Source organism: Stylophora pistillata, chromosome 5 (assembly GCF_964205215.1).
Source record: "Stylophora pistillata chromosome 5, jaStyPist1.2, whole genome shotgun sequence".
Lineage (NCBI taxonomy): Eukaryota > Metazoa > Cnidaria > Anthozoa > Scleractinia > Pocilloporidae > Stylophora > Stylophora pistillata.
This window is the reverse complement of record NC_142523.1, coordinates 23324120-23341619: the sequence shown is the minus strand read 5'-3', so window position 1 is coordinate 23341619 and position 17500 is coordinate 23324120. Positions and strand designations below refer to the sequence as shown.

Here is a 17500-nt window from a genome sequence, read left to right as displayed (position 1 = left end):
CTTCAAATTAAGCAAACAAACAACCGGCGGCTAAAGAAGCTAGTCGAAGTATGTTCTCTGCAATTCTTGGAGAGCTACTTATAGAATGAGACATTTCCTTTAACATTCATGAGGAAATTTCAGATGAGATTGAAGTAAAAGTTTTATTTCATCAGTCGCTACCAACCACGAGGTGTCTTTTAGACATCTCACAGGAAACGAATAGAATATAATAACAAAACATTGCGAACAAAATACGTGTACGTGCAACACATAGCAGGAGTACGAGAAAAGATATAACATGTCTGTCGAAAATTAGATTTGTAATATAGTAATACTGAAATGAATAAGTAATTGATGCCTCTCTTAAAATCGAATTCTGTTCTACCGTCCCTAGGCCTTTCGCATTCCAACATAGCCACCACGAGAAAACTAGCAAGAAAAAGTATGATCGTTACAATCCTCTCTGCCACATCAGTTTTTTTTTTTGGTTTTGTCGCGACCAATCATATCGGAGGAGATGGTATGGACAAAACTGTCCATGGCCCGGACTGTTGACTTATTGGGTTCAAGGGTTACGATAGCTGTCCACTATTTCGCAGACCGGTACCCCTTCCCCCTTCCCCTCGTAGCCTACGGCGTAGATAGAGGGGGTGGGGTGGGGTATAGGTGAAAACCCTACCATCGATTTTAATCTTCACTCTCCATATCTTGGGGAAATGAATAGCCTGTTATGTAATCTACAAGGTTAGCTAAGATTTATCGGCCTTGAAGATTAAGCGCTGCGAAGGACTTCTCGCCTCGTCACGCATGGCGGATTTACTAAAACACATTGACTATTCCTCTGTTAAAACTACTCAACTTTATATGAACAAATGACTGATAAACGGCGAATTCAATGTAAAATATTACTTTATCCTTTGTTAAAAAGCCTTAAATGAATCTCATTACAATTTAGTGGCTTATTCTTGCTTTGTCAGGGGATCGCCTAAAGTTAGGTGGCAAAAAAAGGGCTGCCGAAGGTAAATGAAAACAGCGCTAACAAAATCTTCCTCGCAGCCTCAGTTTGTAACAACACACTAGACCGTAGAATACACGGCTGAGATGTTTTATTTTATATTCTTTGAGATATTTGTTAAGTTGGCACCTCACCGATCTTGCTCGATTGTGTTGACAGGCGCTTATGTTTAACTAGAATAATTAGTAAACACTGTGGGGATATAGCGCCCAATCCTGGTCCTAAAAGAACGAAGACTTCGCCAAGATACCCATGCGGCGAATGTTCAGAGGCTACGAGGAACAACCAGGACGCCATCTTGTGTGGTAGCTGCAATAACTGGTCAGAAGCCAACAGTTTCCAGATATCTCGTCATATTTTTCAACACTATCTGGTAGTCTACCACCACTGAGTGTCTGTTTTCTTGGCAGAAGTTTCGTAAGAAGAGCTCGAGGAAATAAATTTACTGGAAAAAGATCGAGAGAAATTTATACAAGAAAATGTTGCGAGCGGTAGCTTGAAGATTAAGATATCATTTCTGATAATGCCCCGTGGGGACTTTTTAGGAAACATCACAGTAAGAATCTTTTATCCAGCCCACCTGAACATTAATAGTGTCCAGAATAAATTCGAAAAACTCAGCGCTTTTATAAAGACTTAACACGCTCACATAATGTTAACGGACGGATTTGTAAATAACGTGGTTGAGTGCAAAGCAATGGATGATTTTAAAGATCACTCAAGTGTCTTAAAAATTTAGCAGGAGAACGATAATGGGAAGTAGATCATTAGTATCAGTCTTGTCACGCAAGGACAAGCTCTCACTGTACTTAGATCGTTTAACATTAGAAAGCCACGACATTCCACTTAAAGTTTTGAAAATCGGAGCTGAGGAGTTGTCTGAACCACCAACTACTCCTTTCAGCTCATGTATAGGAAACAGTAAGTAGCCAAGCGAATGGAAGAGAGGTGATTGGATCGCTGTGTTTAAAAAAGACGATAAGCTCTCCAAGGAGAACTATTGACTAATTACTATCCTCGCATTGTGTGAACAAAATCCTAGAAAAACTTTTGGGCTCGCAAATATCCTCTGGTTTCGACTCCCGCATGTATGCAAATTTCTAACGCATATCGTAGACTTCACAGCTGCAAACTTACACTAATCAATCTGAAAGAGGAATTAAGAAAGGCAAGGGACAACAAAGTCGCTGTCAACATTCTATCCACAGACATGTCAAAAGCCTTAGACCCACTGCATCTGCCATTGTTGTTGAGTAAGCTTAGAGCATATGGTTTCCAGGAGGAACTGATATAACTCCTGAACAGTTACCTTTATAACAGATACAGCCCTGTCAAAACGGGAGATGAAGTCAGTTCGTACAGGCTGGTAGATAGAGGCTGTCCCCTGGGTTCCGCCCTAGGGCCTTCGCTGTGGAATATTTTTCAGAACGACCTCTCTTTCTGCGTATCGACCGATATATCGATGCATGCGGATGACCATCAGATGTGCCACAGCGGTCATGATCAGGGGGAGGTCACATCAAACCTAACTGCGAGTGTGGATCAGACTACTAAGTGGTAGCAGTCCAAGTTAGTGGCTGGGAACCTTAAGAAATACCAGACGTTGAAGATCGGTTACAGAAAGAGGGGGACTGGCTCTGAGAGCACAAATGCAGAGATCTGCATAAATACTCAGGAAATTAAGACCGCGGAAACTCTCAAACTTTCAGGGATATCAATAGATTCCAGATAAAACTTTTTCTGAACATGTAAACTCAGCGTGCACGAAGGCCAGTCAAATAATTGCTTTCCTCGTGCGACGTAAGAAGCTAATCCCGATTAAGGCTAAACTCTAACTATATTAGACAGGTGTGTTACCTTACCTTACCTTACATACTGCCACCTAGTGTGGCACTTTTGCTGAGCTACTGACTCACGCAAACTTGAGCGACTACAAGAAAGAGGTTTGAGGGCAGTGTACAATGAAAAGCAAGGTGGTTATTCTCAGCTACTGGAAAGGGCCAAGCTGCCAACCTTGGTGGACAGACGTTTCCAGGACATTTGTATAGTTAAAGATAGACTTCACCCAAGTAGTATTTGCGATATTTTTAATGGACATTACTCCTGGTAAAATTCGAGAAAATCTGATTTTTCCACTCCTAGTTACAACTCCATTACGTACGGTAGGCACTCACTACGATATTTGGGACCGACATTATGGGGAAAACTGTCTATGGATGACTGCTCAGCTAAAACACTTAATGTGTTTAAGAGACGCATTCGTGGCAAAGATATAACTAATCTGATAGAAGCCGGCTGCGAGGGTCGAATCCCTTTCTCAACCTGACACTCTTATATCCTATTAGTAAAATTAATAGCTTTTTTTTACCTTAGGTCAGTTATCAATAGTTACTTCTATTGTTCAGTTTTATCTTTAAAACATTCTAGACTGTATTTGTATTATTCATGTTTTAGTGCAGACATTTTAGTCCTCTAAGCTTTGTATTTTGTATTAGTTTGTGTCGCCTTGTTACCAGGGGTTTCTCCCAAGCTACATGGTTTGACACTTAAATAAAGTCTTAATTATCATTATCATTATTATTATTATTATTATTACTATTATCATTATTATATTATTTTGCTATATCAGGAAACTACATAGAATCACTAAAGGACTCCAAAGCTGCTCACGAGTTGAAACCAACCTGTTTCAAAGCCATAGAAACAGGTAAAGTCAAGTTCAAACGTTCTCGCAAAATGCATTTGTCAACCATACTGCAAATATGAGACCCTGAGCTCAAGTTCTTAAATTTTTATCTCTTCGGTCGTAGTCAGAGGAAAACTCGACTGGAAGAGGAAAAGTAACAGCATCTTAACGTTTTTGGATGGCTTGCAGACCACATTAGTTCCTCCTCTGAAGAAAAGAAAGAAAATGATAAGAGGAGGTAAATTTCATCACTCTCGCAATCCTTTAATTCTATTTTTGTTTTTCAGGAGCAAAGGCTTGCTATAGGCTAAACTTGTTCAAAGAGACGATTACTTGGTGTGACAAGGGATTGCAAGTATCCTTTTAAATTCTAAATTTATTTATTTATTATTTATATTAACTTTTGAATGCAAAGCTGTCAGTGGTCTGCCCTATTCTCGGCAAAAAGTAATCCAATAAAAGCAGTCCAGTTTGTCTTTAGTGGTAGTCCAAATTTAATATCATGAAAGCGTATGGTGGGACTGTTTCTTCGATCAAAGTAGACTTACTTTTGGATTAATGATATGGCTGGGAATCAGGCACACTGTTTGCAACAATTCTACTCACTGAAAATTTGTTAAAAACATATTATTTCACTTGATCCTAAGAAGCTGGTGTACAATAATGCAACACTGTTGTCCTTGAAGAAAAATGCTGAAAGTGAGTAAGAAGTTTGACTTAACTTGGTGATAAATCTTTTGTACCCTTTTATTGGCATCATTTGGTAGTGAAAATATGGCAGAAAAGTCTTTGCTTTTAGTAGAAACACATACACGTTAGTTCGTTTTCGCCTTTTCTAACCCCCAGATACTATTGGTGAAATCGTTGGAGATTTAGAACAATTTTCACCATCATGCGACGTAATTGTAAATATATGTCAAGTGAACTGTATAGGAAAATTCATCACCTGACAAGCGAGAGAATTCCGCGTAAAATTGCACACGAAAACCGACATCGCACGAATCGTGAAGCGATTTGGGCCATATCGGTTTCCAAGTGCAATTTAGGGAGGTTTGAAAGGGTTTTTTTAACCATGCGGAGAATGGATTCTAGGATACATGCAAGCAAATTACTCGCCTCCGCGGGCTAATTATAGGCAAACGTGACCGCCACGAACGTTTCAGTATTGCTGAGTACCTCTACTCTTTCCCAGTGGAAGTGATTGTTTAGGAAACAAAAATGGAAAGTTTACTTCTCGAAGGCAGAATGGATGGCAGGACTCTTGCCGAAACGGGTCGAAAAAGGGTTATTTAGAGAGCTAAAGAAGAATGAAATCGACGCCACACTAGCATAGACGCTCGGTAGATCTTACTTTGTTTTGCAGATTTCAATGGATAGTTCTTAGTGTTGAGATCTGTTTCTTATTGAGTTTAGTTCCTAATAAAATAAAATGGCCGCGAACGTTCCTGAACAACATACAGGAAGATTCCCCAACAGTTGCCACAAAATTAACCTCCCGCCTGGACTCACAGCGAAATGAGTCCCTAAATGGACCCATTAGCTACAAGAACCTGAAAATCAAGCGCTATAGAGGAAGTGAGAGTAGCGATTTAAGAACAGCTTGTGGAGTCGCTCGGTACAATGAAGGTCACAAATTCGTGTGCAAAACATTAATTAAAGCTGGAATAAACCCTGGGCCCAACTGCATAAGCTACCAAGAAACTCAAGATCAAATGGCAACAGCTTACAAACAAAGAAAATCCACTGAAGACTTCAAAATTAGGAGAAAGCAGCTTCGGTTAATCAGATTTCATTCGACGGTAACAAATGGAAACGGGAATGAACGCACCAACGACTACGAAATCTTGCAGAAAGTAAACAAAAACACTTGCGAAACTGAACTAAAACAATATGAAAAACTAATAACTCCTTCTGCAGTCAGGCCTCCATTAAAAAAAATACTCTTTAATCCCCTGAAAAGGTACAAATTCATCGTGTTTGATATTGAAACAAGTTCAATGGCAAAAAGAACTGAAATTCTCCAACTCTCAGCGATTACCGATGATGGACGTGAATCATTCTCCGGATACATTCTTCCTCAGCACTCTATATCAAGTAATGCAACTGCTATTCATAATATCACTGTAAGGTTTTTTGGGGATCGAGGAATTTTATGCAAAGCTGGAGAGCCAGTTCCAGCCAAGTCCTTACAAGCCTGCCTTGAATCGTTCGTGGATTTTTTAGATGTGTGCTCTTCAGAATCCGTCGATTCCTTGGTCCTTATAGGTCACAATGCTTCTGTTTTTGACACGCCAAGACTTCTCCTTAATGGAGACCAGACCCTTGCGTGTAATCTAACCAAAAGGAAAGTACTTTTTGCCGATAGTCTACCCATGCTGAAGGACCTCCGGAAACAGCCTAACAGCACTCTGAAATCTGAGACAGACAAATTGAGTGATATATATGAAACCCTATTTTCTGCTAAGTTTGACGCTCATGTTGCTCTGGAAGACGTCAAAGCCCTCAGACAAATTCTTTTCACTCCTCCACTGCAAATTAATCATGAAAAATTGGTCAATCATGGTAAATGTGCATCGCCGAAAGATGCCCTCGATCAAGCCATCTTCTTGGAGGGACGAAAAGACACCATCCAGACTTTTTATGGAAAGCTTTGTCTTTCGCCATATATGGTCCGGAAGCTGGCAGATGCCGGCTTGTCTTATGATACGCTACAATCTCTGTACGAGAAATTCGGCATCAATGGCCTCTATGGAATACTAGCATTGGCACCAACTGCAAAATCTGCTTATCGCCATAAATCGAACTCCGCAAGAGTAACTTCCAACAAGAGAATTCTCTCCGAAATACTCTCACATTTTCAACAGTCGTAGCGGTAAGCAGTCTGAGCCTCAAATGATGAATTTTTTTTTTTATCAGGAATGTATAAGATCACAAAACAATGCAAATCAACTTCCGGAACGAATACCTTAAGCCTCTTCTTCGAATTCGCTACACGGGGCATCGATTGATCGCGCGGACGCGGACTCGTCGATCCTTGCTGAGATGAGCCGTTGAGTCAGTGAAATAAATGCGGAAATAAAGCTTGCTAAGTTGATAAGCTAATATTCGAAAACTAGCTCGGTGACTTACCTTTTTTTTTTTGTACAAATTATTTCGCAATTTTTTGTACGCATCATTTCGCAATTGTGAAAAGATCCAAGAAAAACTATCAAGCGAAATTTTTTTTACATTTAGTAACAGCATTTTCCTAAACAACTCAAGTTCTACTAAATAGTTTTATTTTGATCACGTGTATGGATAGAGAATGCGATGATGTTTAAGAAATTTGAAAAAGAAATAGGCTACCTTCTTGGTTTTTGAGATATCTTTCAAAAACTGAATTTTAGAGCGTCCTTAACACCGCTACTGTTACCATAGCAACAGATGAAGCCTGGCGATCACCCTTAAATTTGTCCTTAAATAGCTCTATACATTTGTCAAAACATTATCCTGATAATAAGTTTGTCAGTCCTAATATCTTTTATCATTTGCCACCTGCCGTTAATTGTGGAAAACCCTTTCGAGTCTCTTTAACGCGGAATTCACAAGTCAGCTTATGGATTTTCCTTGAATCGCATAGTTAGAATAAGAAAAAAAGAAAACAGCAGTAATATCGAACAATGCAATAATTTTAGAATAAAAAAGAAAGAAAACAGCAATAATATCGTTTGCTTTTATCCTGAGCGCGAACAAGCGAAGCGAAACACTATCAGATAGCAAGCCATCTTCTTGGAGGGACGAAAAGACACCATCCAGACTTTTTATGGAAAGCTTTGTCTTTCGCCATACATGGCCGGAAGCTGGGTGAGCGCTCAGGATAAAAGCAAACGATATTATTGCAGTTTTGTTTCTTTTTTCTTCTATTTTTATTGCATTGTGCGATATTACTGCTGTTTTCTTTTTTTCTTATTTCTATCTAACTATGCGATTCAAGGAAAATCCATAAGCTGACTTGTGAATTCCGCGTTAAAGAGACTCGAAAGGGTTTTCCACAATTAACGGCAAGTGGCAAACACTATCAGATAGCCTCGTTTTCAATTCGCAGATTCCACGCAAAATACTTCGTTTCGTCAACCAATCGGAATGCGAGATTTCATTCATATATGCGATTTATCTCGAGAAGTCGGTCTACTATAATGAGTTCTGTGGGAAAAACGAAGGGGCGTTAAATTAATTCTCGCCTATAATTGCAATGACAGTGAAAAAATGCGCCGGCCACTAAATCATATTTTTGCTTGCGGATGGGTAAAGCCTCGTTTAGACGGCCATAATAGTTATTGATAATCTCAACTATCACGTGCGTTTGAACACGAACTGTCATGTACTATCACCGACTATCATGCAGTTTGGGACATGTGCAAATTCGACATGATAGTTGGTAATAGGTTTCGCCGTTCGCACGAGCGCGGTTTTGCTAAAAACGGGCTAAAACCAAAATGGCACAAAGAAAAATGACTAAAATGGCCGTGAAAATCTCGCAGAATGTCTCGTAGTTCATTCTCATCATCTGCAACTTGCAACTTCTTCACTAAAATTTTAAATGCCACCGAAATTTCTGACCTTAGAGCGCGCCATATTTGTTTACAATTACGCGATCTCATCGCGTTAACTATCATCAACCTTTTGAAGGCAAACATGATAGTCAGTAATAGTGAATGAGAGTTGAAGCTATCGATATCATCGATCACCATGACTGTTTGAACGGGGCTTGACAGTTAAAGCTATAATCCTTGCAGGTGAGTTGCAAAGAAGCCTAGAAAAATTTAACGTCGCTTCGATTCGACAGTATTCGAACTCTTGCTCCAAAGAAACTTGTAGGGTGGTTCTAACAAATAAACTACGAGATCTTCTGATGGGAGGGATGGTAAAATTTAATGGGCTCTTCATAACCATAGAGCAATCTGTTCACAACTAAATAGAGGAACCCTCTAAATTTTCCCATTCTTAACATGCTGAGCTTCCTAGCTCAGTTGATATAGTAGCCCCCAGATAGTTTCCAGGAGGCAGAATTAAAAAGATAAAGGTAGAAAATGTCAGGATTTAAACAAAAGTCTGCTTCCTCATTAACAAAGCACTTTGCGGTTCCCTTTTTCTTCCCCAACATATTCATCCTTGTTTACCTTGTCAAAAGAATTTGTTCCATCTCAATGGACTGTTGCTTTTCTAGCGGCCCTTTTCATGATCTGATGTTGGCATTTATAAACAGTTTTTGAGATTTGATCTTAATTTTTTTCTTATGTTTTCAGGACAATTTTCGGAAACTTTAAAGAGGACTAAAATCCCTAGAACTGTTTGGCCAAGTGTTGCATATCTTATCGCGACTATCAAAAATAATGACCAGGAAGTCATCTTCAATAAACGCTTTGAAACCACACCAAGAAAAAAACATGTAGAAGCTAAACTGCTTGATGATAGCGAATTTGTTAACATAGTGGCGGAACATTTTGGAATTGAAATTATTCTGACCATCAATTACTCTCCCTGTGGCGACTGTGCAGATAAGTTAATCTCATTTTATGAAAAGGAAGAAAACAAAGCAAAAATCCAAAAATTCATCATCCAATTTTCATCCTGCTATAAAACAGACTCTTTAAAAAAAAATAAAGATGGCCTCATAAAATTAGACGAAGCCGGGATAACCTTGCTTTCAATGAAGGAGGAGTCCTGGAAGGAGGTTGGGATTTCTGAGGAATTTGTTGGTGTAGAAGAGAGAGATGAAAAGACAGAACGTGATTTAAACTTAATACTCCCTTCAAAACAGCAACAAGGAACGGCAGCAGTAACGGGGGCAGACACGACAGCGCCTGATGGTGGAATATGTGACTAGTTCAAATAATTAGAATAGAGGGATCGTGCCAAGACTGCTCGTAAATGACCCTAGGACAAGTGTGGAATTGGAAATAGTCCTCAACAGATCGCTAAGCATAATAACAATAGCAACGGTGTAGAATATTCCCGTTCAGTAATTTGTACAACATACAAACATCAATCAGTAGTTGTTTCATAGTGTGTGTGACTATTTACCTCCGATATGTAAATCACGTATAGCTTAGGGCATTTTTAGCGTAAACTGCACGGCCTCCATCACACAAACCTTTTAATGAAGGCTGACGTTGGTAGAGTCCGAAAGTCTGGCGTGAGCCGGTCGGGAAAAAAATCGTCCGGCCCAGCAAGCGCACTCGCACGCCTATTTCGCATTTTCCGAGAATGGGAAATCTAATAGTAGACTAAAACCTCTTCTCTCTTTAAACATTTTTATTCTAATAAGTAGGTTCAAAAATGCATTATAACACGTATCAATAACTATTTCCTACTATGACAATTTCCCTTAATATGATTAGTGAATTAGCTGCTTTATTTTTCCCTCATTTAATATATTTGTAATCAGAAACCTGTAATAGGACAGTTAAATCAGCCAGCCATACTAAGTCCTCTCCGCTAAATCTACCAATCACAATATCTATGACAATAACCATAGAAACAACCACTTACTTTCAGAAACTGAGGAGTCTCCAAAATGGAGGAATTTTTTAATCTAGACAACGTGTTTTCTAAAGATATTTTCTCAGATAAATGTACTTGTTTTTCTCTGGAAATTATAATGGTTATGATGGATTGGTAAGAGGATTCGTGATTGACAAATTGAACCCCGCCTCCATTACTCAATGAATCATTTCTATCTAACCTGAAATTTCGCTCGTGGATTATTTTAACAGCAATGTATCATTCAGTCATATATTTAACCTTCACAAATTTCCAGAATAATTTAATATTTGGGTTTACACTTGTTTTTCGGTTGGTCCAGATGTACCATTTTGCAATGATCAACATATAATTTAATAATCACTTAGTTCATTCAATTTACCTATTGAAATATCTTATTGAGTGATTACGTTATTTCTGCCAGAAAGCCCGAACTAAAATTTTAATTGTGGGATACATCGCCCAGAATTCAGCGACATATCCTCCGGGACTTTCATTGAGACACTGGCGCTAAATTTAAAACCTAATTAGAAAATGATTGTCAAACAATAAAGGAAAAGGGCTGAAAATGTCGAAGAAGGCTTACGTTCTATTCGTTTACGGATAAACTACTTTTCAAATCCTACTTTTACCATATGGCTTTTAGAGAAGAAAGATCAATTGAACAGTGTATCATTCTCACTTTGCTGTTGCGCTTTCAAATTGCAAATTTCCCTTGAAAATTGACCATGTTACCATTGTGCTGGTATGAAAAGTCGATCTCAACGCACTTTCAGACGTAACTTATCTTCACTCAATTGCTAGATTTCTCTTTCACCATACGATTATTTTTATTTGACATTGAAGTAAAAAGCACAAATGAGGGAACCATTCGAGTTTCGATGACTTCTGACTTTCTTGTTTTGAATCTTGAAATAAATGAAAATTTTGTTATTGTAGGATCTTTTAAGTAGTTGCCTAGCACGCGTTCGTCTTACGTTTGTAATGGCGTCCCATTTTGGTTCAAACATGACTTCACTGTATCTAAGACTTATAATTGATTAATGATCATTTGTTAAAATCCACCAGTCACAGCACTGAATGTTCTTACAGTGAGGTTTTTAAATAATTCGTTATTTTTAATATCTATTTTTACTGCTGTTAGCCGTTAAATTTTCCCTAATCAATTTCGAAAAGCCACGGCCAAACAAATGAAATTATGTTCTTAATCTAAATTTGTAATCACATGCATTCCACGGACGGAACGTTATCTTTAATCACCGCGCGCGATCAGATCAGTATTCGATATAGATTCGCAAGAGACAGTCTTTTCACGCAAGACTTTAGACAAGTAGTTTGTAATCACATGCATTCCACGGACGGAGCGTTTGTATCTACGGCTTCTTTGCCTTCGGGCGAAGTTTTTTCTGACTTCTGCGTGACATTCGCTTTTCCATGAAATCTTTAATCACCGCGCGCGATCAGAAAAGTATTCGATATAGATTCGCAAGAAACAGTCTTTGCACGCAACACCTAAGGCAAGTATTTTGAGCTGCCTTTTCTCATATGGTTGTGATGAAATTGCAAATCTTTCAAAGATTCTTTCAATTTTATTATTCTTCTACAATTGGTATCACTAGTTTTTCGATCTCCTTAAAAGCTCGAAAAATTCTATGTAAAGGGCAGTTAAGAGGCTAATATTTTATAAACCAGCGGCACAAGGTCATAGATTTTTATTAAAAATTGCTACGAGCCTAAGGATTTGCTGGGTGACTCAACACGCAACGGATACCGACCGCTGTCAGCGGGCTAAATGGGAGAATGCTGCCCGCTCTCGGAACCAATAAGATCACAGGATTTGTAGAATACGGCCTCTCAAGTGCTGAGAAGAATATAATAAGAGTTATATCTAGCCGCAGTCCCAAACCAATATCTGCCCAAAGAACATCTTTTCCTAGCGTTTCCAATAGCCTCCCATCATGTAGTCTCGTTAAAAATAGGAGGTAGTCAAGACAAAGAAACTGCAACAATGAATTGAAGTTTTGCACAATGAGGCATTGGTCTGGTTTATCTCGCCGTTGGTGTTGCCTTCGTTTCAAAATAAGCTCTTACAATGAAATGAAAGAAAGGATATTTACTTGAAATCTTTTGTGTGTCGGTTGTTGCGATATATCAGCTTCTATGTCACAAGTTTTTCAAACGAGAACAATCATTTGTAACTAGATTTGGCCATGAATAACTTAGGTCAATACTGAAACAATGAAATGCTATTTCGTACTTTCGGGAAACAAAAGACTGTATGTACGGTTCTTTCTTGTGTTTGATGTATAGGGTCTTTGTATGCAGAAATGTACAAGCGCCTCACGCACATTCTCAGGGGAGCGACATGAAGATAGACTTCCGCAACAAACCAAGATAGCTCCGAGCCATGTTGCGCTATCATATTTGAGCGAGACCCTCAGATTTAAGAGCAGATCCGAGACTATGAAAACATTGGGAAGAAAAAACTCCGAGGCTTAGAAACCGAAAGCAAAGCAGTACAAAGAAAACTTTACTACTCATAGAAAGGACTGACCAGATTTCGAGATCGTGATGTATATTTAACAGAACGAGTGGTCTTCATCTGAATTTTAAAACCATAGTTACCCTGCCCACGCACCAAATAGTGACATTTCTTTCAACGAAAGCCAGTACTCATGTTGGAGAGTAGCAAAAGAGGGTGGATCCCATCTCACGCACGAATTGTTTAGAAAAATTCACACGTCACATGTACTCAAACAGCAGCGCACGCGTCCCGAAATTAAAACGGAAAAACTCAAATCGATCTCTCTTCCGGTGTGCGAGGTCTCAAGGAAGTCTTAGCATTTTCGCGAAATGGAAGAGATAATTCACGGGTCACTTATATTACGCCTCGTGCGGGTTCATAACTTTGCGAATGACGCTCGCCTTTCTGTCAAATTTGTAATTTTGGTCTCAATCACGCAAACTCAATACCATCCTCGTTTGGTTTAAATAAAATCGTTAGTTTTTGAAAGATTTGATGAATTACACTCACTCTCCTGTCGTTGGTATCGATGGTTATTCGAATTTCGTCTAAAGCACGAGTATCACTATTAAACAGAATTGCTATTGGTCTGTTGGTTGAATAAAATTGCTACAAACAGCCTCTTAAAATAAGTCTGATGAATGCAAAAAATCTCTCAACAAAGCGTTGGCTGGAGTATGCACTCAGGTAGGGAGAAATTTCTCTGAATCTTAGAGGCGATTCGTGTGTTTATAAGTTGACGTTTGTTATACCTTCCTCGCTTATCGTCGAGTCTCGCTGCTCTCAAGAAGTACTCAAGAAAGTGTGAGAAAACAGCAGCTATGCCGAGATTTTGTGCACTCATCTTTCTGGTTTATCTCACCATTGGCGCTGATGCCGGGAAAAAGAAGTTTTGCAGGCAAATAATGGACAAGTTGTCAGATCTTGAGGACCTGATCAAGAAGAAACAGGACTGCTGTAAACCGGGTAAGATTTAGAATAATCGTTTCTGTCGTTTTAATATTACCCGCTACACTGCTCCGTTGCCCCAACGGTTCTGAATTTCGGTTGGATTAAAATCTTTCTTGAATATAGTTAGGAATATTTGCATTTATCCCCTTATGGTCGATTGCCTAATAGCTGTTCTCGTTCCCGCAGTGCCAACTGAACCCGCAAGCTCCTGCAAGGAGATATACGACAAGGACAGGTAAGTAATGAACAATCGTTAAATTTTCGGGGCGAGGGAGGGTAGCAAACACGTACTAAAAATCCTTTTAAAAGAAAATTGTGCAAGAGAAAAAAAAAAAAAAAGAAAAAAAGGGGGATATATACAAGGAAAAAGGCGCAGAAAAAAATAATATTTCAACTTTCTCGTTCCTTGATCACAGGGAAACATTCTCCCAAAATTTGAACACAAAAGAATTTTTGTTACTTGGGAATCCCACACCTCTCTTCCTTTGAGCGAAAGGTTCTGAGGTACTTGTGATTAGTCATTGCGAGGGCCAAGAAAATAATTCAGCTCAGACTGGAAGGGCTTCAAACCACTCTTACTTGCAAAAGAAAGACCGATGAATTTAAAGTTTTCGCGAATGTGCGGCCTTTGCATGTGATGAGAGTAGTGTTTCATTTCTCCGACACTGACGTCACATTCTACTGCTGTTAGTAGTTTTGAACTCATGGTCGTACGGCAGCAAAAACAGGAAAAAGAAACCTCAAATCTGATTTTTTCGTTAATAACAAGAAGTGAACGAAAATAACTACCGAGACTTTATCTTAGTCCTTTATAGCTAACTAGAAATGAATGCAAAAGAAAAAAATTACAATTTTAGGCGTCAGTTCCCCGGTGTCAACCGACAACCGTCAAAAACGCAACACATTTTTACCTTCAAACGTCAAATAACCAAGGCAATTCATTGGCTTATTTGGGGTCAAGTTCTGTTGTTTATGAATTAAAGTTTTGATATATCACAAAAATAAATTTATGTAAGTCTTAAATTCTAGTCGCGTTTAAAACTGGTCAGCGACAGAACTGACTGGGGCCTTTTCCCTTAAAAGTCCCTGGGAACGAGATTGTTGTATGATTAAATGCTTGCTACACACTGATGCTCTCTTATTAGTGCCAGCCCAAACAAGGCATATAACCTCAAGCTAGGAAGTCAAAATCTGCCTGTGTACTGTTCCATGAGTGGGGAGCTTGGAGACTGCGGTGGTGGGGGATGGACGCTGGTCATGAAGATTGACGGTGCAAAGGTATTTCAGACGTGTTTTCGGTTTTATAACTATACTTACTCAAGGGAACGTAGTTTTTCAAGTTAATCGAATAAAAACTTTGACTCCCTTCTCATTTCTCTCATTCATTTTGTTCTATCACATTGTCTCCTTGAGTGAGTTACTGCTCTAGATGTCACGTTAAGCTATCTTAAAAATATTGTGGTACTTTATATGATCAATCCTCTAGCAAGGATGTCCTTTGAAATTTTCTTCAATTCATGGTTAAGCCTTTTAGACTTTGAAACGGATGTAATTCTTAATTGTAGCACACATTGCGATTAAGTCTTTGAAGTAACTGACAAGAGACAATCATCCTAAGGAAAACAGTCTGAAGAGCTAATGAGAACTCAAAGAAAAAATAAAAAAAAAAGCAAACTCCCTAAAGAGAAACAAGGTTCGAGTGACTACGTCTTGGTTGGCCCTGGGGCACCTTTCAGTCGATTGAGTGTCGTTAAACCAAAACCAAAGTAATTAAAATTACCAACCAGAAGAAAGGAAATATCCTGAAGAGCCATTAAGAGCTAATAGTAGAAACAATCAAACTTCCCAAAGCGCGGAAAAACGTGGGCAACGAAGCCGTGTACGGTATTAGTTTTAAATCTGATTGATCGAGAGAAGCACGAGTTTTCTAGACCAATCACATAGCGAAATAAGCAAGCAAAACCAATGGAAGGCCTGATTAATTTGGACCCCCATTTAAAAATTGCTCTAGAATAGCATCTGACCGCTTGGGGGTTTGGCGCGAGCTGGAGGGAGCATTCATGGAGCAAAGTGAAGCCCCGCATTGCTTTCGACACTAACTGGAAAATTGCCTTTTTCCGTAGCACAACTTCAATTACGATTCAAGCGCGTGGTCTTCCAGGTCTTCAGTCTCTCCTGAAAATGGAAACACTGGGTTGGACAACTTGGAGACCCTGTTACCAACTTACTGGAGCACGTCCTTTACCAAAATCTGTCTCGGCATGACGGTCAATGGCGTAAACAGGTTTTTGCGAGTGGATCAGAAAGCAGCCTCACTGTATGCTCTCATCGCTGATGGTCAATACCGTGCTACTTCGCTGGGTCGTGATGCATGGAAGAGATTGGTCGGTCCCGCTGCCTCCCTCCAGCCAAACTGCAATCGAGAAGGATTCAATACGCAGGGGAACAAAAAAAGTAATCCTAAGATGCGAATTGGCATCATCGCCAACGAACAAAATGAGTGCGATTCCCCTGATTCCAGAATCGGATTTGGGGGATGGGGACCGTTTGCCGAGGTTCCGTGTGGAAACGTAGCCAGGTTTGGCGGAGACAACGGAGACCAAACTATTAGCGCCTTCGGATTTATCTTCGTTCAGTAAAGACGCTGAACTATATGGTCTACTCAAGGAAATGAAGGGCTACGCTGGATGCAACATTGAGCAATAGCTTTATTAATTTCAGGGATGAGGATTTTAGATGTGGCTTTTTTGCTTTTGCTGCTAAATGAAGGGAAAATAAAAGTGGCTCAATGAATCAAAATCACGTCTCGGTAGATGTGTTGTAATTGCACCATCGAAAATCTTCGTTCCTATGAAAGTTTCAAATCTTTACTCTCAGAAGCAGCCAATGAGTTTTTTCTCTTTAACTTATCTGCACTCTGTCCGGCGGATGAAAATCATCATCATCATGCAATCATGCTAAAAATCCTCCGACATCCCTTTCCCCCCATCAGGCAATAAATACAAATTTTGGGTTTTTTAAGACATTTGCTCAGATCGAAACTAGAAATCAACTGCCTCCCAAAGAAAAAAATTTGAAACTAGCGCATGAGACGGTATAGTCTAGCAACTGACTTTTTCTTCCACCAACCGTCTTAACGAAACCAAACAACAACTTCGGAAGGTAATCACTGTCGCGCAGGGCTTAAGGCAAGTAACCTAGCTCTCCCTCGTGCGAGTCGTGTGAAATCGTCAGCGGACGAGATTTAGTCAAAGGAGACTGGTGGATTCTGAACAATCTTTGCCATTTTTTTGGACTCGAATGACTACAAATGGACTGCCGAGTGAGTCAGTTTCGACCTGGTATCGGGACTCACACAAAAAGGTAAGAGCGAGTGAAACTAGGGACCAGTTATCATTTTTCGTCGGGGATGGGAGGGTTAGGAGATTTTGGTAATCACATGGTTTTCGAGGGGAAGGGAGGGAGGGAGAGAGGTTCAGTCGTCACTAACTTGTATAAAAGGGGAGCTATAGAAAATTCACTTCCACCAGTTGGGATCATAGTCCCACAGAGCCACAGAGGAGTTGTTAGGTTTGTGAATTTAGGTCAAAAGTAAATACAAGAAGTTCAAGGGGTGGTTATGATGAGTTTGACGCTCATGTTGCTCTGGGAGACTTCAAAGCCCTCAGACAAATTCTTTTCACTCCTCTACTACAAATTAATCATGAACAATTGGTCAATCATGGTAAATGTGCATCGCCGAATAATGCCATCGATCAAGGCATCTTCTTGGAACGACAAAAAAGCACCAAGCTGATTTTACGTAGAAAGTTACGTCTTT

At 39.5% G+C, this 17500-nt stretch overlaps 2 protein-coding genes across 7 annotated transcripts in view; both read left to right on the top strand.

The window, feature by feature from the left end:
* The window catches only part of LOC148730900 (uncharacterized), a 26624-nt gene extending 16280 nt beyond the window's left edge, over positions 1-10344 (top strand). For 4 of the 6 annotated variants that reach the window (XM_088760584.1, XM_088760583.1, XM_088760581.1 and 1 more), the window contains 5 exons: positions 960-1001; positions 3627-3704; positions 3971-4038; positions 5144-6555; positions 8969-9095. In XM_088760584.1, the coding sequence (XP_088616710.1) occupies positions 960-1001; positions 3627-3704; positions 3971-4038; positions 5144-6553 (1598 nt within the window). In that variant the 3' untranslated portion in view covers positions 6554-6555; positions 8969-9095. Of the gene's footprint in view, positions 1-959; positions 1002-3626; positions 3705-3970; positions 4039-4333; positions 4383-5143; positions 6556-8968 lie in introns of all 6 variants that reach the window. The other 2 variants (XM_088760585.1, XM_088760582.1) reach the window with 2 other exon arrangements.
* A 3119-nt stretch (positions 10345-13463) lies between these two features.
* LOC148730899 (putative skeletal organic matrix protein 5) lies at positions 13464-16479 on the top strand. The gene is made up of 4 exons (XM_088760586.1): positions 13464-13695; positions 13867-13915; positions 14826-14958; positions 15804-16479. The coding sequence occupies exons 1-4, from the start codon at positions 13551-13553 to the stop codon at positions 16317-16319; spliced, it is 843 nt and encodes a 280-aa protein (XP_088616712.1). The 5' UTR covers positions 13464-13550; the 3' UTR covers positions 16320-16479.
* Positions 16480-17500: the final 1021 nt, after the last annotated feature.